Here is a 20,912-nt window from a genome sequence, read left to right on the forward strand (position 1 = left end):
TAAACCGTTTGAACTTTCTTGGGATTGAGTATAGATATACTATGTATTGACCATATACTATATATACCAATCATTCCCGAGTCAATCCTAAGAAAGTTGACCAAAATAAAATGTTATTCATCTCCTTAGCGAATACTATACAGTATACCATATAGAAAATATTTTAATGCATCTCAATATAACACATTTTCAGTTTTCAAAAGAGTAAAAACACTTATTTTAATTGGGGCCTTTGCAAACCACAAACAGCTGCTCTTGACTTAATTGATAATCGGCATGCATGCGTAGTACAATAGGTTTTTTCGAAATTGTTCGTCTAAAAATTAAGACAAATGCTCTATTTATTTCCTGTTCTTCAGTTTTATCATATTGCCCAAGACTCAACAACAATGAGCCAATATTTAGTACAAAAAAGTAAATGATGCGTTCTTTAATACGCTCTTAATCGTTTTCGTAAAAGAAAGAGAGAAAACGCAGAGAAACAAAAGAAAAATATGGTAAAAGACCATTAGTTGAAGTGAGCTCAAACATCTTTTTCTGCCTTCATTAACTGCCATTATAAAATTCATGACGCAGTAAGATGAACAAAAGCGACGGAAATACAGAAATTTCGACCTAAGCCTTAAAGATGTTTACTTGGCTTGCTGGTCTAACAGTTCTTCCCGTCTTCTACCCATGGATAGTTTTCACTGCGAAGTCCTACTGTGGAATGGGATGGTTCTTCTGGTAATCGCTCTTGTCACATCCCTGACAAACGGTGTTCTTCTGATCACCGTTTTTCGCGATCCTCTTCGCTGCTTTAGGAATGGTGGATCGGCATTAATTGCTTGCCTAGCCGTGACAGACTTTCTAACAGGAACCGTTACAGCATCCAACGCTGGGATTTTCAGTATCCTCAACTCGCAAGGAATACCATCACTGAGGATAAGAGGCGTGCTCCAAGAAAAGCTCGTGTCCCAGTTTACAGTGAGAAGTGGTATTCTTGTAGTGACTGCCTTTACATTTGAAAGATTCCTTGCCGTAGCAATGCCCCATTTCTACCGTAACTATGTCATTATCAAAAACGTCAATATCTGTGCCTTGGTTTGCTGCACGGTGGGCTTTCTAGCAAGTATCATAGAACTTGCTTTAGACAAGGTCATCTTTGAGTACATCAGTTATTATGGATTCTTCATCAGTCCCCTAATTCTCATCACCATTTGTTATTTGGCAACCTACATTGCACTTAGGAAAAGACTCAGGAGTTCCAAGAGTACCAGTGTCATGCCTGCCGCTTCGCAACAGCAAAGGATGCGGGAAGTTCAACAGCTGAAAAGAGAAAGACTCCTGTTTCACACAGCCTTCTTTGTCATTCTCGGTTTCGTGTTTTCCTACAGTCCCTGGTTCTCTGTAGTGGCCATCACCACATACTGCCCTTCCTGTACCAAAACAAGATGGTATTTTGCCCTGTATCGCTCGACTATTCCATTCCTGTATGTGAATTCAGCGCTGAATCCTCTGCTGTATGCCTGGCGCATTCCCAGGTACCGCAAATCAGTTGCAAAAATGTTTGGCAATCCAAGAATCGCCGACGAGAGTACTCTCAATACAAACCAGCTGAAGATGCCAAGGAACTCTGCTGCAATATTGGAACCCCAGGATGTCGTATTCAGCTCAGCAGAGCCAGTTTAATCTTGACACTTCTTAAAAATGTATTTGTCATATTAATTTGAACTGTAGTATACTTTAGTTTATAGTTAAGGCAAGAGCTTGACATTTGAAAAGTTCTTTTGATTGTGATCCTAAAACCCACGTAAGACATTTAAAATAATATTTTATTACACTGGTTGCCTCGTCAAATAACTGTAAAGGTACAGACGCTCTTACCAACTGAGCTAACCGGGTGGCGTTCTGAACTAAACGGTTGGCGGGTGACAGATTTATTACTATAGTATATTTATGAGGTCTCCTTCGATTCTTTTTTTTTTTTAAACACGAATTTTATTTGTACTTTAACGATTATTAACGCTAGCTACTAAATTGTAAAATTCGCATAGAATATATATTCAAGGTAGAAATCACACTTTTTTCCTGTAAAGATTGTAGAACTGGCATTGATTGGTCATTTGCATGTATAAACTATATATTGTATAATATATATTTAAAGCCGATAGTGTAGAATTTGGACAGCTTAACGAAAATTGCCTTCGACATTAAACGTTGTACTCCTCGATTTAGTGTAAGTATTAAATGTCAGAGATATTCGATGTTTTGATGAGTTTTTGTGTACTAGGATCCTTTGAGATAGTACGATTTTGGGGATTCCTATAATAAATTTCTCGGCAACGAAAAGAGATATCAAAGAAAAGCAAACGACAATCTTAATTTATAAGGGCTTTAAATCAAGTTCTCAAACTCATTAATAATTCATAAGCTCAGTAACCTATGGATGGGCACCTTTCGGATCACGTGGATGGATTTTGAAACCTAATGAAAAACCATTTTCATCCCTAGTATTTGAAATATTTTCAGCACTAGTGCTGAAAATATTTCTTAATCTACTACATATTTGCCGTCGGTGTCCTGAAAAATAGCTAGAAGAATTTCTCATCCAATTTCCACCCATTTCTTTATTTCTCTCCCCTTCATTACCTACATTTTATCTACTATCTACTTTCACCTTCAATTTACTATCTACTTACGTAGTTACCTTTTTCTTTTCCTTTTGCCTCTTTATCAACTATGCCCACGAGGAATTTGCTGCCAAAGTTGGTTTGCATTTATATTTTATTAATGTTTTCCCATACAACTGCTCTACGTATATTAAATAACACAATAAAAACAAGCTAAAAAGCACAGAAAATAATTCCGGCATAATGAGTTATTAACCAATTAGAGAAGTAATTCCAAAAATTTGTGTATTTCATTAGGGTTTCCAAACACTCGAAAAACAATAAAAGCACTCGGAGTACGGCCTCGGGCTTTCAAATGTTTTGTCGTGTTTGGAAACCCTAATGAAACACTCTCCGCACTCGTTTTTGAAATATTGCAGAGATCCGGCTGATAAGTACCTAATCACTATTTTGGAAGTTCGTGCAAGCTAAAACAATGGGTGAGAACAAAGATAGTATGGAATGTAAAATCCTTTTGTTTTCTATACTAATCAAAGAGCGCATATTGAACTTCTTGTATCCCAGCGGTCTTAACACCAAATGAAACACGGTATGAAAAAAGAATAGAGTTCAAGGAAATTACATGCACGCATTCAACAACAACAAAAAGATCGAATTCGCATTACGCACAAACTTTGTTGTCATCTATTTTTTTATCTTGAACGAAATTCAAAAATAGTACTTAAATTAAGCAAAACAAAGTCTATTATAAACGATTTTAACACATACAATTTCTTCGTTTTCACGTAACGTCATCTGGTGGACTTTAACGAAACACTTCTCATTAGGTTTATTTGTATTTGTCCACTTGAATGTCTTTTGACTCTCAAGTGTTTGAAAACCATCAATATTAGGAAGAGATCCTGTAAGGCGGGTTTTGACGTTGACACTAATTTTTACTATTTTTTCACTATCTTTCACTATTTTTTCACTTTGACAGTATTTATATTTTGAATTCCTTTTTGTTAACTATACCAACCTATCGACATTAACACAAGCGAAGCAATTGAAGTACGGCATGACACACTAAAAAAATGAATTTACATTCCGTACAAATTTTGTTGTCATCTATGGACCCTTTCCTTAAGGTTGCGTGCACATCCCACTTGACGGGCCACAAAACTGAAAAACGCATATTCAGTAAAATTGAGAAAACAGTTTTATATTCAAAGAGAAGAATAATCGATTTCATGAATTCTTATCAAAAAAACCATGCATGATAATACTTGTATTCTGGTATCGTGGCCCGTCGAATTCCTTACATTTTGATGCGCACGCAACCTTGAGAAAACGGTCTATTGTTTTAATTTGCAATAAATTCAAAAATAGTAATAAGTTAAGCAAAAAGGTCTAATATAAAGAATTTTACACAATATTATGGCATTAGAAAAAAACCTGAACGAACCAGGTTGAGTTTAGAGTGGTTTTTAATAACCAGCCACGCCCCAATTCTATTGTTTTATGTAGGTTTTGAAACCCAGAGTAAGACCTACATTCTTAAAGCAGGGGAGAGCGAGGCTGAATTCAAAACCCGGGCCAGGTTTTGAATTTGAAATTCAAGACCTGTCCCATTAAAACAATAGAATTGGGGCATGGCTGGTTATTAAACCAGTTTAAAACTACGGGTTCGGAGTTTCATTGAAATTCAAGACCTCGGGCTGCGCCCTCGGTCTTGAATTTCAATGAAAGCCCTCGCCCTATGTTTTGAACCTTTATTTATAAACCCGACTTAAGATTGTTTAGAACTATTACACTCTAATTCTTTTGTTTAGTCTATTGTGCTTATCTCACTACGTACTTTCATGGCTTTATAAAAACCACTCTAACCGAAAAATTGATGGGTTGCAAGCATTCCCAAGAGAGTTAAAAGACAAAAACATGGCGGCCATTGTGGTACCGTTAACAATGGATGATAATGAGAAATCTTTTGTTAAATGGTACCAACATGGCCGCGTTGACGTAACGTGCAAACGAAGAATACCGATCTATTAACTTTTTATCTATTATCTATTTTTTTCTGACGCTTTGTCATAAAATATAATAATATATTTACTAAAGAACAGACTAAGAACTTTATTTTATAAAGTCTTACTCACTCAATTAAGGTTTGTCTTTTGCTCTTACAATTTACTGACTGACCGCTACATACGCAGGTTAATCACTAATATACTTGAAAGGGGATATCGCATATCATCATCATGGAAAGTATTCACAGAGGAATGTAATCATCTTGAAAAACTTTTTCTCAAGTTAAAGTATCCACAACAACTAATTACATCGATTATATGACGTTTCATGGACTCAAAGAACAGAGAACAAACCGATTCACCAATAACCGACGACAAAAACATAGTCAGAATATTTCTGCCGTTCAAAGATCAACGTTCAGCTGATCAGGTTAAGAAGCAAACCACTCATTTGTCAAAACAAAATGAAACTATCTATTCAACCTGTTTTTGTCAGCAAAAGCATTGACGTGATCATTAGAGAGAAAGAGGAAAAAACCACCACTCGTTAACAACCAACGTGTCGTCCACCAATTTAAATGTGACCTGTGCGATGCAGGTAATATCGGTTACACTAAGCGCCATTTACATGAGCGCATAGAAGAATATGAACTCAGTCAATCGTCAATGTATAAACATTGCAAAAACGATCATTGTACCACCCCTGGGGACTCGTCATCGAACGTTAATGTGATTAAGAAACGCACGAGCAAGTTCGAATGCCTTGTTTATGAAATGCTTTTTATTTATTCAAAAAAGCCATCACTTAATGTTCAGTCTGATTCCCTCAAGGCCAAGCTCTTTTTGTAAAATCTAAATATTCGTTTAGTTTATAAATAGTCAAGATTTAGTTCCATTAAACACACTTGATAATGAGGTCAGCATGACCTTGAAACGCCGTGAATTACTGTCTGTATCGTTTCTTAGTATATTATTAATCTCAAAATCCTTACTTATCAATTTACTGACTACAGCAAAAAATGAAATGAAATGAAATGAAACAAAATAAAATAAAAGGAAAGGAAATGAAGATGACATAAGAACTCAATCCTACACTAAACCCTGTTACTGAGAAGTGACCCGCAGTGCCTTCCCCTGCATTACAATACACGATCGGGTACCGCGAACCATGTTCGGAAATTCCCAAGTAGGCGACCAACTTCGAAACGAGTTCGAAAATTCGTTAGTAAACTTTTGAACTTTCCGCCGAAGTTTGGAACTATATATATATATATATATATATATATATATACACTCGATTGCAGAACAGTTGTAGTATACATTTATACATATATCTAATTTATTCAGTATATTTAATTATATGCAAAACAGAAAAATCGCTTTATTTATTGTTTGTTTCATTCAATGACTGTCAAAATATTTTTTTCTTGTCTATTAGATGGTACAGATTATAAATCAGTTGGTTTTAAGTGTTGAAAATGGTTATTTTGCATTATATAAGAAACCCCTGCCTTTCCAGTGATTACAAGCTCGTAGGTACGATTCTTTAAATTTACTTGAAGTTTTTGTGGAGTTATTCTTCTAGATACTATTTTAGATACCAGAGAAAACTCTTGTCGTTCTTCTATACCGTTTGATGTTCAGACCACGGACAACAAAGCGATATTACAAATTTGTTTAATAGAAGAAGACCAGAGCAAATGTCGCGCTTGAAACGGCAATTTTTTGGTAAGCGAAGTTGGTCACCAACTTCCGAACATTCCGAACTTGGGAATCCGATCGTGTAAAGTAATGTGAAACCGACTTTAAAATCATTTAAAACACAAGAAATGGTACCAGGTTTCAGGTCATAGCGATCGCAAAGAGTATATTTATGAAAATCGTAGCATTAGCACAATTTATGTCAAATATATAGAAATATCATATGAGCTTACTTCCGTATACGTTTGACTTGAACTGCACATGCGTAGAAAGAGGTCAGTTCAATTCAATTTTGAATCATCCGAGAGCATCAAGACCTGGAAGTGCAAGACTAATGTACCGGTAAGTATACGAAACCTCATTAGCTATAAATTTACAAATAAATATAGAGATATCGTCTCTTTTGAAAAGCTAGTATTTTAGAAAATGTGTTGGGATTTTAATTCATAAGAAAATGGTAAGTTAAATATCGTAGTCTGAATAAAAATAGAGAGAAGATGAGACCACGACTAAACATAATTTGTAACCTGCCTGTTATGAACCAAATAAATGCAAACAAAACTTCCTCCACGACTATAAGAAATTGTATATTGTCGAAAAAGATCCGCAGGTTTCTGTCGCTCCTTTTTTTGAGTACGACTTTACTTGGTTATGGAAAAAAATTTCCAATGATCGCTATGATTTTATTTGTAAGGGGAAAATCTGGAAAAAGGTCATAGTTATAGTAAGGATTGCTTATTATTTCATAACTTTTCGTACTTAAGTATTCCAATTTCCTTTTTATGAAAAGAATTATATTGGAATTGGTTTCAATTTTATCTTTTCAACTACATTTTGAGGACGACACGGTAATCCAAACCAACTAGACAACTCTTAGAATACGCCACCTGCTTAATGAACGACTTTTTTGGAAGAGTATCAGGTACTCTTGTCTGATTTCACTAAATAATTAACAAAAGGACACGTAAAGCTTATGCCTTTGTCATCAAAACATCATTTCAAACGAACTGGAAACGAAGAAAATCAAAGGCTTTTATCGATGGTTGGTTTTTAATCGAAACTCTAATCGAGGTAAAGTTTTTAAAGCCTAGGCGGTCGCCAATGTGATTTTTTTTAGTTATAGTATTCTTGATTTCTTATTATGATCAGAAAATGTAAATATTGTCCTTAGAAGTCGTGCGAACCAAATCATAAAACAATCTTGCGGATTTTTACTCGTATTAGACAACGAAAAATATATTAGCTTTAAAGAATTTATTATGTAGATTTAAAATGAAATCGTGAATTATATTATCATCAAAGAAGAGGATTTTTATGCAAGAGTATTGATATTAGATGATTCCACCACCGTTGGTTGGGATAAGTTGTTATTTTTCAAAAGAACATTTGTGTCATATTAAGAAAGTTCGATGGAATGTTATGACAATAATAATTTGTTTTATTTTACTGCATTTTGCTGGTCTAACACTAAATTGAGGCGTAAATCTTAATTCCGACTAAGCAACTTAACCAATGACCCGACTTCGGCCAAGGTACAAAACTACGATATCTTATAATTGTACTGGTAAAAATTAAATACTAACGTTTCTTATTTTATCTCGATAGGCTAGTAAGATGCTTCTTCGCGTAGGTTTTGTTCTACTGGTTTTATTATCCTTGGCCAATTGTCGATCTACCAAAAAATGTAAGTTGAGTGTTGTTTGATATTTCTCATGCATCACCTGTTTTCAATAAATCCATAAAGCCATTTCCTTGTTTCAAATACATAGACTTCCATTGACCTGTATTTATCTCTCCAAACCATGGTATCGTTTAAACTCAATTTTAAATAACAATACTAGAATACTACAATTTTAGAATACAACACTTTGTAATAATAACCATTTTTTTCATTAAAATTACTGATCTTCATATATATCGATTTGAATGTAATTGAAACGTTATGTTGTGCTTTGATACTTTTGTGTTGTAGTTTATAAAAGACAAGCTGAAACCTGTGGAGGAGGATGTTCTTCAGAATGTGCCCCAGCTTGTACTCTTACTTGTTGCACTCAAGCTCCACCACCTCCGCCTCCACCCCCACCGCCGCCTCCATCCCCTGGACCACCTGGTCCTGATGGACCAATTGGACCTCCCGGACAGCAAGGACCACAAGGCCCAAAAGGACCTGCAGGATTACCTGGTAATCCTGGGATTCCTGGGCCGCCAGGGCCGCCTGGTAACCCAGCCGGAACCATTGGACCAACCGGTCCCCCGGGCCCTCTTGGAGCTACAGGTCCAGCTGGTCCAACAGGGGACAGCGGACCACCAGGTCCACCCGGACCTCCTGGAGTTCAAATGCCACCAGGCCCTCCGGGACCCCCAGGACCCCCAGGTCCTAATGGACCCCCAGGACCTAATGGACCACTTGGACCACCTGGTGAAGCCGGACAACAAGGTAGTCCAGGTGGGGGAGGAATTGGAGGATGTAAGGGCAACCCAGCTGGATGTCAAGGACCAAACGGACCAAATGGACCAAACGGACCAATGGGATCACCTGGTCCAAACGGAGACATGGGACCACCAGGTCCTCCAGGACCCCCTGGACCTCAACTGCCTCCCGGTCCACCGGGACCAGCTGGTCCACGTGGACCTTCAGGACCTCCAGGGCCAAATGGACCACTGGGACCGCCAGGAGATGTTGGCCCAGCCGGACCAAGTGGAGGACCAGGTCTACCAGGAAGTACAGGGAATCCAGCAGGACCTCAAGGTCCTTTAGGGCCACCTGGACCAAACGGAAATAAAGGACCAGCTGGTCCAACAGGAGACATGGGACCACCAGGTCCTCCGGGACCCCCTGGACCTCAAATGCCACCCGGTCCACCGGGACCAGCTGGTCCACGTGGACCTTCAGGACCTCCAGGGCCAAATGGACCACTTGGACCGCCAGGAGATGTTGGCCCAGCCGGACCAAGTGGAGGACCAGGTCTACCAGGAAGTACAGGGAATCCAGCAGGACCTCAAGGTCCTTTAGGGCCACCTGGACCAAACGGAAATAAAGGACCAGCTGGTCCAACAGGAGACATGGGACCACCAGGTCCTCCGGGACCCCCTGGACCTCAAATGCCACCCGGTCCACCGGGACCAGCTGGTCCACGTGGACCTTCAGGACCTCCAGGACCAAATGGACTGCTTGGACCTCCAGGAGATGTTGGTCCAGCCGGACCAAGTGGAGGACCAGGTCTACCAGGAAGTACAGGGAATCCAGCAGGACCTCAAGGTCCTTTAGGGCCACCTGGACCAAACGGAAATAAAGGACCAGCTGGTCCAACAGGAGACATGGGACCACCAGGTCCTCCGGGACCCCCTGGACCTCAAATGCCACCAGGCCCACCGGGACCAGCTGGTCCACGTGGACCTTCAGGACCTCCAGGATCAAATGGACCACTTGGACCGCCAGGAGATGTTGGTCCAGGTGGACCAAGTGGAGGACCTGGTCTACCAGGAAGTAAAGGAAATCCAGCTGGACCCCAAGGTCCTTTAGGGCCACCTGGACCAAACGGAAATAATGGACCACCTGGTCCAACAGGAGACATGGGACCACCAGGTCCTCCCGGACCCCCTGGACCTTCATTGCCACCAGGTCCACCGGGACCAGCTGGTCCACGTGGACCTTCAGGACCTCCAGGATCAAATGGACCACTTGGGCCGCCAGGAGATGTTGGTCCAGGTGGACCAAGTGGAGGACCAGGTATTCCAGGAAGTAAAGGAAATCCCGCAGGACCTCAGGGCCCCTTGGGACCCCCAGGACCGAATGGACCAAAAGGACACCCAGGACCAGTAGGAGATATGGGACCACCAGGTCCTCCGGGACCCCCTGGACCTCAAATGCCACCAGGTCCGCCTGGACCAGCTGGTCCACTCGGACCATCAGGACCCCCAGGACCAAACGGACTGCTTGGACCACCAGGTGAAGCTGGACCACATGGCGTACCAGGAGGGCCAGGAATACCAGGATGTAAAGGTAATCCAGCTGGATGTCAAGGACCAAATGGGCCAACAGGACCAAACGGACCAACAGGACAACCAGGACCAGTAGGAGATATGGGACCTCCCGGTCCACCTGGACCACCGGGACCGGCAATGCCGCCAGGCCCTCCAGGTCCACCAGGTCCAACAGGACCTAATGGACCCCCAGGACCTAATGGACCACTTGGACCACCTGGTGAAGCCGGACCACATGGTGGACCAGGAGGTGCAGGAATTGGAGGATGTAAGGGCAACCCAGCTGGATGTCAAGGACCAATCGGACCAACTGGACCGAATGGACAAATGGGAGCAGTTGGTCCTACAGGAGATATTGGCCCACCCGGTCCTCCTGGACCACCTGGACCTCAAATGCCTCCAGGCCCACCTGGATCGCCAGGTCCAACAGGACCTTCAGGACCCCCCGGACCAAATGGGCTAATTGGACAGACAGGAGAAGCTGGTCCATCCGGACCCCCTGGTAGCGCAGGAGAATGTCCTCATATTTGTGAGACAGCTTGCTTGTCAACTTGTCCAGCGACCTGTTGCAAAAAGTTCAAGATTCATAAGAAGTCCAAGATTAGTGGCAAGAGAGAAAACAAGAAGAAGGCTAAAATAGCACGACTAAGGTTTATTCACAAATTTAAACACTAAAAGACTCTTATTGTTTAACTGAGATACAGTTAGAAAATAATGAACTCCTATATAAACTTTTCATTTGCAGTCTCATGTCACATTTGCTTACACGTTTTAGAAAAAATAGTAGAAAAAAGATGAAAACAAAAGAGCCTCATTCAAACAAATGCGTTCACGTGAAAAAAACAAAGAAATAACGATCAGCCTAAAATACCAATAGGTAGTATAGTGAGTATCTTCTGTTTTACTGGCCTGTTTTTATTCTTTTTGTTAGTTTCAATTCCTTTTATCGTTCAAGTTAATTGAGTACAAGAATTATTGAAACAAACATTTCCTAGTGATTGATTGATGATTGAAAAATTGATGGTAGGTTTATTTTCGAACCAAACTAAGAGTTTATACAATTATAAAAATGATACTCTATAATTAAAAGAAACTAGAAAGATTGTTGAAATGTGGTCTATTTATTTTAGGGCCATCTCCCTTGCATTGCAGTGTTTAATCCCAGCCCTTACAGTGGAATTAGAGCGAGGTGTTAGGCATCGTTTGCTTGTATATAGCATAACGTTACAGCTAACGTCTTATAGACCCGCTAACATAAACAAATGTCCTCACAAAGAAACAAGACAACGAAGTCCAAAAAGAAAGAAATCGGCAGAGAAAAGAAATTGCAGATAGGTCACATGGGGTGTTTTGGGTATTTGAGTGAAAAAAGCGTAGGAAGTCTTTACATCAGTTAATTCGCCTATATGAACTATATTAATGAGAAGCCTCAAATAAAGGTGCTGGGGTTGGGGTCACCTGTAATCAACCAATCGGAGGGCTTATTATATGGTAGACATATCAAAAATAAAGCGTGTTTGTCGGGTAAACACGCATCTCAAAAATAAATAAATCATAATAATTAATACAAGCTTTCTCTGGTCCTGATGGTATAGTTGGTAACGCATCGGGCTTATCAATACAAAAGCTGTCAGTTCAACTGCCAGATTCTTTTTATTCTTTAGAAATAATTGTTTAATCAGATTTCCCATAGCAATATTACTACGGACAGTATGTACATAGTAGCATTTTCTAGTACTACTTTTTCGTGGGATTGCCAGCTCACTAGATACACTGTGCTGACGAGGCCCAATACAGGCCGAAACAGCTGTCCACAGTTTCTAGTTGAGCTGGCTCATTTTTTACGCGACTTGAAGTTGTGAAAGGCTTGTATGGCACTCTTCTTCAGTCGTTTCATCTAAGGCTCGTAATTTACTTATTACGCATGTTCTTATTTGATATCCGAGCCCATCCCACACGGCGCACTGCCACATCTATCTAGTATTACTACGGACAGTATGTATTGGGCGGAAAAGTAATGTCTAAAAATCAGGTCTCTGCCCGAAACTCAATATTTACTAAAATTCATATTTTCTCCGTAAAGTTTGCTAAAGTCCTTAAAAAAAGACATAATAAGATAGTGAAAATTTGCAAATTAAAATCATTTTTTAATATCATCGCTATGAAAGTGTATTTAACAAAACAAAAAACCGGTACCATGAGCAATAACTTGAACGTGACAAAATCTTTTTTTGTTTGATATATTTTATGCCACAGAAATAATTTAATGCCATAACAATATTTATAATTTTTTTCGCCTGTTTTATATAGCATCCATGTCATTATACATCCTATTATATATTTTCATTATCATGAGTAAACTTATATCCAAAACTATTTTTCTTTTAAATAAGAAAAGGCAATTTACATAAAAATCGATATTAATCGATTTTGAGTGTAAATTTTGATGACCGTAAAAGTCGACGAGTAGACGGCATTTCTGGATTCAGCCAATCAGTGTTAGCCGTGTTTCGAGATCTCGCGTCATCAGCCTGACGAAGTTCAGATTCTCGAGGAAAATATCACTTGGTGTCAGATATTAGAGTCATATTTTTCTGTCACGCCACGTAAAAGAGTGATTATGTTCCAGCGGATTGCACAGTTACAAAATTCTCTTTTAAACATTATATTTCATGTCTTGGATTTTGACATCTTCTACCTAGCGTCATTTCTACGGGATCTCCATGCACGCATTTGAAAATCAAAATCTGTGACAGCTCGTAAAATGAGTCGTAAGCAAGTTGTGCTATGTCAATGAACTTGGACCAGTGAAGAAATCTGGCTCGAAAACCTAACACCAATTCACTTTGGTAATAAATAGAATGAGCAAATCAATTTTGACACGAATTGTTGAATCTCGTCGTCACTTTTTCAATGGTTCATGTGATATGTCGTAAAATGAGTCGTAAGCAGGTTGTGCTATGTCCATGAACTTGGACCAGTGAAGATAATTCATGGTATAAGGTTCGAGGAGTCAACGTAATCGATTTTCATTAGACAAAACACATCAGAAGACACAACAAAAATGATAATGATGATAATATAATAATACTAATAATAAAATTTTTCAATATTTATCATGTCTCAAATCCAAATCCGATAAATAAGTGTGTGAATTTTCTTTCGAGGTTAGATCTTGTTACCCGGAAAGATGAAGCCAAGCAAAACCTATTTTAAGTACGCCACCGGTAGACAAAACAATGGCCACCGGCACCCTGACGTAATACCTTGACTAGTCAAAACCCATTATAATTAATGATTTTACATCAAGTGACTATATAGGACCTTGCCTGTGAGAAAAAATCATCATTGTTCCTAGAGAGCCCAAGTTGACCGAGGTAAGAAAATAATTTATTGACCATGTATTATAGCTTTCAACCATTTTCTTTTCTTTCATATAGTGCTCTCGTTATATGGTTCTTTTGTTTCCTTTTGCATTTCTTATTTTATTTTACTAACATAATTCTTTCCGTTTTTGGCGAATGTATTTCTCGAATTTTTGATAATGCTTCAATAAAAGAAAAGTAAAATTGATTGAATGCGATGGAAGCATTTACTTTTCATAATCTTGTCATATTTAATTTTTTTCTTATATTTTGAAAAACATTATCCAATAATCATAGAATTTTTCCATTAAATTAGGGATGAGCTCAAATTATATTTTCTTATTTTCCCTTAGTTTAACATAATTTTTGTCATTTTTGTATCTATTTACACGTCATGTTTTGTTTTCTAGGTGACGATGAAATTTCAAATAGTTATTTGTATATTCCTTGCCTTGGCAGTTCTTGCCTCTGCCAAGTCTCTCAAATCAAAGGCCAAGTCAGGTATGGAGTTTTCTCTGCATTAATGAAGTAAAACCATAGCAGGAAATCATTTCCCAAGCATTCTTCGTATAAGAATTTGAAAATGATGCTGTTTTTATTTATTTCTCTATTCTTTTAATTTATTAACGATCTTTAGGAAGCTGTTTTAAATGCAGGCTCGTAAAAGTCCTTTTTTAAATGGTCTAAATAGTTTATTTCGAAAACCAAAAAAAATATTTGTGACCCTTGTTCTCTTTATCTTGAGAACTCTAGGGCAGATATTGCATTTTTTTTACATAGAGCTTTGGTCATTTTACGTAAATGAATCTGAAAATAGCCCTGAATAATTAAGGTTATTTGAATCTTTATTTGAATCTTAAAGCTCTTTATTTGAAAACTTCTAAGGCTTACAATAATTAGTCAAAAACTCAAAATGATTGTAATAAAAATTCCTATATGTATGCATATGACAAAACTCAAGGAAGCTGAAATAGCTAAATATGAAAAAATAGACATCTATAAATAAAACAATTCTTAAAACTCTCGGTTTTAACTTTGGGTAAGACAAAAGGATGTCCCCTAGTTCCTTAGTAGCCTTCTCTTTTCAGGTGGTAAGAAGCCCATTTGCTTGAGGGATTGATGTTATTATAATATGACATTATATATAGGCAGATCCAATACTATAATTTAATTACACGAGTTAATGTTTGATATTGTTGTATTGCAATTAAAATGCAGTGGGAGAAGTGGGGCATGAAACCTTTACAACCCTGCCCTTGAATTCGCCTATACTAACATTTTGTTCATCATATGAAAGTTAACACATCCTGAATATCTTAGGGTCAAAGAGACAATGCTGTCCACCTCCATGTTGCCCACCACCACCACCACCATGCTGTTCCTCACCACAGCCCGCTCAACCAGGACCCCCAGGACCATCCGGATGCACTGGACCCCCAGGATCACCAGGATGTCCAGGACCTAAGGGATGTACTGGACCATGTGGACCACCAGGGTTACCAGGCCCACCAGGACCCCCAGCACGCCCAGGACCCCCAGGACCACCTGGTTGCATGGGACCCCCAGGAGTACCAGGATGTCCTGGACTTAAAGGATGCCCAGGACCATGCGGACCCCCAGGACCTCCAGGACCACCAGGACCACCAGGAGCCCCTGCTCCCCCACCACCACCACCATGCTGTCCTCCTCCTGCTGCTCCATGCCCTGCACCTTGCCCTGCACCCTGCCCACCATGCTAAATTAGAGATACTAAGTATCACTGAATTCTAACAATAAATTCTATATATTCTCGCAAATGCATTTATGTGTTTATTTGCCTCTTCTGGGTAGTGGCTCTTTTCTTTTGGCATCCTTTTGCAAAATTCGTCTCAGATGAGTACATATACTAGTTTACAAGTTAAAACGGATCTACTCTATTTTTCTCACTTTTTTGTCCACAACACGCAAAAATGTATCTGATTTTCTATTTTTTTGAATTCCATTTCATCTATAATCAAAAAAGGCAAAGTAGTTGGAACAATTCTGGGATCTTTTGTGCAAAGCATAGTTTGTTTTAGTTTATTTCTCGCATTCATCGTGACTCGAAAATTATTTGTTTTTATAAGGTTTTGGTCCAATTGGGAATCACAACTCGCGGATCATATTTTTCTACTGAGTAACGAAATTGCAAAATCTCAATTCAATTTTAAATTGTTAGCTTACTTAGTTTCAAATATTGACGAAAATAAATCAGTTGGACTTTTAGACGAGATGCATGGAATCCAGGCAGATGACCCTTGCCAGGTGCCACAGGTGTCGGTGTTTACTACCTGCTTATCGCATCAAAGATTCTATAGACAAATAACCTAATGCTTTTATTCCGAGGTCTGCTAGTATTTCATCCTTTCGTCTCTTGTCAAAAATTTCCTCCAGCAAGAAAGAAAATTTTGTAAATTTTATCAAAGGAAAACCCTTAGCGAGAAATATCGATCAGTCTCTGTGCGATTAAGAAATCATCTGGTTGAATAATTCTTGACACTCGGCCTCAAGCCAAAATTTAAGTATTCCATCGTAGTTTTATCTTCAAATTATCAGTCACATATTTTTCTCAAGATCTAGATTGCGTGATCCCAAACTTCACAGACACAAAAACGAAAAATAAAACTTCCAAGACATTTTCTTTAAAAATTAAAGCGATTATGGAGGGAAAAAAATCCTAATTTTTTTGTGTGCTCTTCAGTGACTTCATTCTTGCCTTACTCTTAGATCTGGATTCGAAGCCGGTTCAATAGGTCATTTTCTTTAAAGCGTCATTTGGTACCATTACCAGACTCTCTGCACACTTTCCTTTTTTTCCAGTTAATTAACAGCAATTATCATATAATTATCTTATTTTCATGAGAAAATACAAATTTGAATAAGAAAGAAAATTTGCAAAGCATTTTGGTCGTGATATTAAAATGACGCCATCATGCAAACGGCCTATTTTACTGTTTTTGCTGTGATAGGCGATAGTCGACTCCTTTTTTAAACCATTATACACAACAGCAATAAATTCAAACTCATAAATATCATTTGTATAAGAGCCTTTAAGGAGGAAGCTTTCATTGGCATCTGTACGTAAATCGTTAGATCAAGAAGAAATGAAGGAAACACAAAGCCAAAAAAAAAAAAAAAAGATTCATGATACCATTGTTTTGGATTACCTGCATAAAAACCTAAAAAAATCAAATTTCCAAAATCTTTGAAATTTTTAAAAATTGCATTGCCCAATTCATTATTGTCTTTCATCGGTCTTGACTTGAGCTGAATTTTCAATTATGTATTTTACTTGAGCGTGATGGTTTAAGATTAGAGGAACTTTTGCTTGTAAAAAGCGGAAGATGATTGTGGAAATTTTTATGATGACCAAATACCTTTGCAGAGGCGATCCTTGTTTATTTTCATTTTTCGGACTTTAAGACACCTGCTCAAAACTCATAGACTATTCTTACGATTGTGCGTAGCTTGCTGTGGCCTTTTAATTAGATTATTCTTTGAATTTCAAAATATATTAGAAAAATAATTTGAAACACTAAATAACTTGCTGAACAAAGTTTGGCTTAATAAACTTAATTTCTGCTTAGTAAAAAAGGGGACGTAGCGGTCATAGATTTTCACAAGAAGTTTTTACCTTTAGAATTTGATATCCGGGATTACACATCTCGCACTAAACATCAAAACATACCCGCCTTGTTTATGATTTTTTCCTCTTTTTACCCAATGGAATCCCTCTAACTACTCCAATGATCTAGTCTGTTTGACATCTGTATGAGAACAAAACTTCACTATAAGTTCAGTGAACCCCAGTATTGAGTCAGTGCAAAGACAAGTAAGTAGTAATGTTATTCAATGCCTTTTTTTAGTATATTTAAACCAAATAATATATTTTGCGTTTCAGAATGGATCTCAAAGTAGGAGTATTGGTTCTGGCAGCTGTAATATGCGTTGTCCACTCAAAGTCTTTGTCTGAGAGTAAGTACAATAGTTATTTCTGATAGAACTTGACAATGTGAGACAGGACGCTGACAAGGGTGCTAGTTTCCTTAGACATTCATTCAATTTGTATATTAATTTCCTGCGATACTAAACGATTATATTTTTAAAAAAATTTCCATTGGACAACATTGATCGCAATTCTCAGTAATACAGTAGTAAAAATTTTACATAACCAAAATGTCAAAATATTCATAATATACATATTTATAACTTTAAATTTTATCTCATTCTAAACGTGTAATACTGTACCTTAAATGATATTTCTTCTGCTTCTGACTAACTATATATATAAGGAATCTACAAATTTCAGTTGGTTTTAGTTTTCGTAGAGATTACTTTTAAAGAAATTAAAACCTTTTAAGCTTGAAGTTGGAATTTAAGTTGCCAAAGTACGTTCATCTGAGGATTCGTTTGTTCCTTATTCTAGTTGTGATTCATTCGTTTATCCACTTTTTCAGTTTCTCTGCCTTTCACAAGGTGAAAATGTTGACACTAAAACACTCAACTAATCTAGAAAAAAAGAAACTGGGATGGTCTCACTTTTGCTTAGAAATCCGTCTAATTCAACTTATATATCTTATACTTATAAGATACATCTTCTATGTACATCAATGAATTTGTTTTAGAAAAAAAAAAAAAGGTTTTGGGTTTTAAGCTGAGCGTTGTTTCATAGCGTTATAATTGAATATAGTGGTAGTGTTTGCAAGTAACTGAAAAGTTTCCCCAATCAGTAGTGCGAAACTCTAAACATTTAAATACAGAGATTTTAATAATAATTATTAGATTATTAGAGACATATCATGTTCAATAATTTCAATAACGCACTACAAGACTAAGATAAATCAGACTGATACTTATGGAACAGACTTTTTAGAACATTAGGTGATGAGGAACTTTTAGATGTTTTTCGGCTCATTCATTTTAAATATATTTACAAAAATAAAAATAAAAATATTTTACGATGTACCATTACCATGTGGATCATTTTTGAAATAGTTACGAGCTACTGCTATTCTTATCATAAGAATTTGTTCCTCAGATTTTGTAGATTTATCTTTCCGAGACGAAAAAACCACAAAACTGGCAAAAAGATTTCTTCCAAAAGTTATTCACAATATATATCGAATAGCATAAATTTCAGTCTTAATTTGTTTAAGGTGGATCAAGAAGTAGAGGTGGTGACGTTTTAAGGTTAAAAGGTTTTTTATAAAATGATAATGATAATGATTTATGATTTATATTGCGCCCTTTCTAGCTATGTGGATATAATCAAAGGCGCTTTACATTAAAAGTAATTATTAACCTATAAGAAAGGCACAAAATACTGAAATCATCAGTCCAATGTGAATGTCCCGGAAAACCCTTCTTGATTCGCCCGGCCTTGTTTTTCATAAATGCTTATATTGCCCCAGCTTGAATTTAAAGAAATGTTTAATAATTATATCTTTCAAATTGTCTTATTTAAGCTTTTTCATAGGCTTTCTCAATTCCAACCTTAACTAGAATGGTCTAACATGTTTTAATTCCATTTATTCTTAGGTAAAAGACAATGTTGTCCTCCACCACCACCACCTCCAGTATACCCACCGCCACCTCCCCCACGTCCAGCTTTACCCGGACCTCCTGGACCAGCTGGATGCCATGGACCCATTGGTGCCCCAGGATGCCCAGGACCTAAGGGCTGCACTGGACCATGTGGACGCCCCGGACCCCCAGGCCCACCAGGACCCCCAGCAATTCCCGGCCCACCAGGACCTCCTGGACCACCTGGATTAATCGGAAAGCAAGGATGTCCAGGACTTAAGGGATGTCCAGGACTAACAGGACCCCCTGGACCACCAGGACCACCAGGACCTCCAGGAGCTCCCGCTCCTCCTCCACCTCCACCTCATCCTTGCTGTGGCAAATAGATCGATACTAAGTATCAAATAAATTAATGAAGGTTCTATTTTAAACTGTGTTCTTTTGCATTGTTTCTGGATATGTAATTTCGAAAACTAAAAGGATATAATCTCAATATTAGGCCAATAGCAATATAATGTGCAGTAGGCTGGTTTCACTTTGCAAGGCCAAAGAGCTACGCACGGAAGGCAATGCACGTGTCATTTATTCGACTCAACTCAATTCGAAAGTAACAGAGTACAGTCCCACAGTCGACCACATTTTACCAAACAAAAATACCATTGAGACCATTTTTGCTTACCTAATGCGCATATCATTAATAAAAATGCTTCTATCAAACCAGAAGGACTTGTGCAGAAGGCTGATAAACTAGAATTAATTTAATAAAAGCACAATTGCAAGTTTGCGAAATTACTGATGGTGTGACCTATTGGCTGCGCCGCGTGCTCCTTCCTCTTTACTGACTATAACTTTCATCTAACCCTAAATGTGTCGCAACTTTGATTATAATCCGCCTCCACCCAAACACTATTCTTGTGACATACGTTGTGACATACGTCAATGACCTAGCCACTTCTGTTGATCTCTTTACACCAGTTATCAATGGTGCAGACAATTTATTTGGGATACTCCCTTGTGCTTACTGACCTTAAAAAAGCACGTGTCCCAGGCTTGTGCTTTCTGGCCTTAAAACACGCCATGTCATAGCATCTCAATATTGCTGGTCAATGCGAATTAAATAATCCTAGTCACCTAAATGCACTTCGCCCCTATATTATTGTTTACATCGTTCGCTTACATCGTTCTCGAAGCTCTTCCATGCACTGTTGGAGCAAACGTTTTGCAAATTCGCTATGTCAAAGTCCTCGAATTCCGAAAGATTCCTCCTTTCATTCCACAGCAAGTAGGTTGAATTTTTTGGAGAGATTCTCTTTGTGTCATTATGACTTTTTGGTCGTTCATTGTTAGACATCACAGCTTTCGAAATCTACCTTAGATTCGTTGCCATATTTTTAAAATCCCGCGGAAAGCTTTAATGTGCACCTACACCCTATTTTTTTACATTCTTAACTGTTTGTACTGAACATTTAAGTTAAAGCGAAAAATTGATTTAAAAATACGAAATGTGTGGTCCATCACTGCAAAATGAAAGCGGGAGTCTGGGTCCGAGTGTGACGTCACCACAGGCCACGACTTGTTGCTTGGTGCCTGAAAGTTAGTAAACAAATCAAGTACTTTTGAAAGACAGAAGAGCTTGTTGAAGAAAAATTCGTGAAGATGGACTCTGACTGACGTCACACGTCGCTCGACCCAGTCTGCTGTGT

At 38.2% G+C, this 20,912-nt stretch overlaps 3 protein-coding genes across 3 annotated transcripts; all 3 read left to right on the plus strand.

The window, feature by feature from the left end:
• Nucleotides 1-675: 675 nt before the first annotated feature.
• On the plus strand, nucleotides 676-1,784 carry LOC116293464 (adenosine receptor A1-like). Its single transcript, XM_031700890.1, has one exon. The coding sequence runs from the start codon at nucleotides 676-678 to the stop codon at nucleotides 1,669-1,671; it is 996 nt and encodes a 331-aa protein (XP_031556750.1). The 3' UTR covers nucleotides 1,672-1,784.
• Nucleotides 1,785-7,304: 5,520 nt separating this feature from the next.
• LOC116293465 (uncharacterized) lies at nucleotides 7,305-20,001 on the plus strand. The gene is made up of 6 exons (XM_089036442.1): nucleotides 7,305-7,390; nucleotides 7,925-8,003; nucleotides 8,292-10,976; nucleotides 17,497-17,518; nucleotides 17,588-17,661; nucleotides 19,225-20,001. The coding sequence occupies exons 2-6, from the start codon at nucleotides 7,934-7,936 to the stop codon at nucleotides 19,593-19,595; spliced, it is 3,222 nt and encodes a 1,073-aa protein (XP_088892568.1). The 5' UTR covers nucleotides 7,305-7,390; nucleotides 7,925-7,933; the 3' UTR covers nucleotides 19,596-20,001.
• Nucleotides 13,603-15,464, plus strand: LOC148906904 (uncharacterized). Its single transcript, XM_089037113.1, has 3 exons — nucleotides 13,603-13,680; nucleotides 14,079-14,169; nucleotides 14,989-15,464. Exons 2-3 carry the CDS (start codon nucleotides 14,085-14,087, stop codon nucleotides 15,405-15,407), a joined length of 504 nt encoding a protein of 167 aa, XP_088893239.1. The 5' UTR covers nucleotides 13,603-13,680; nucleotides 14,079-14,084; the 3' UTR covers nucleotides 15,408-15,464.
• Nucleotides 20,002-20,912: the final 911 nt, after the last annotated feature.

This window comes from Actinia tenebrosa, unplaced genomic scaffold (assembly GCF_029948245.1).
Source record: "Actinia tenebrosa isolate PJP-AT-01 unplaced genomic scaffold, QUT_ActTen_1.0 PGA_scaffold4__44_contigs__length_22323623, whole genome shotgun sequence".
NCBI classification, from domain to species: domain Eukaryota; kingdom Metazoa; phylum Cnidaria; class Anthozoa; order Actiniaria; family Actiniidae; genus Actinia; species Actinia tenebrosa.

Excerpts from the sequence above, each read along its gene's own strand:
- LOC116293464 (XM_031700890.1), top strand. The coding sequence starts at position 676 with ATGGATAGTTTTCACTGCGAAGTCCTACTGTGGAATGGGATGGTTCTT.
- LOC116293465 (XM_089036442.1), top strand. The coding sequence starts at position 7,934 with ATGCTTCTTCGCGTAGGTTTTGTTCTACTGGTTTTATTATCCTTGGCC. Across the intron at positions 10,977-17,496 it reads TATTCACAAATTTAAACACT|TATTGAGTCAGTGCAAAGAC; the intron begins AAAAGACTCTTA and ends AGTGAACCCCAG. Across the intron at positions 17,519-17,587 it reads TTGAGTCAGTGCAAAGACAA|AATGGATCTCAAAGTAGGAG; the intron begins GTAAGTAGTAAT and ends TTTGCGTTTCAG.
- LOC148906904 (XM_089037113.1), top strand. The coding sequence starts at position 14,085 with ATGAAATTTCAAATAGTTATTTGTATATTCCTTGCCTTGGCAGTTCTT. Across the intron at positions 14,170-14,988 it reads CAAATCAAAGGCCAAGTCAG|GGTCAAAGAGACAATGCTGT; the intron begins GTATGGAGTTTT and ends TGAATATCTTAG.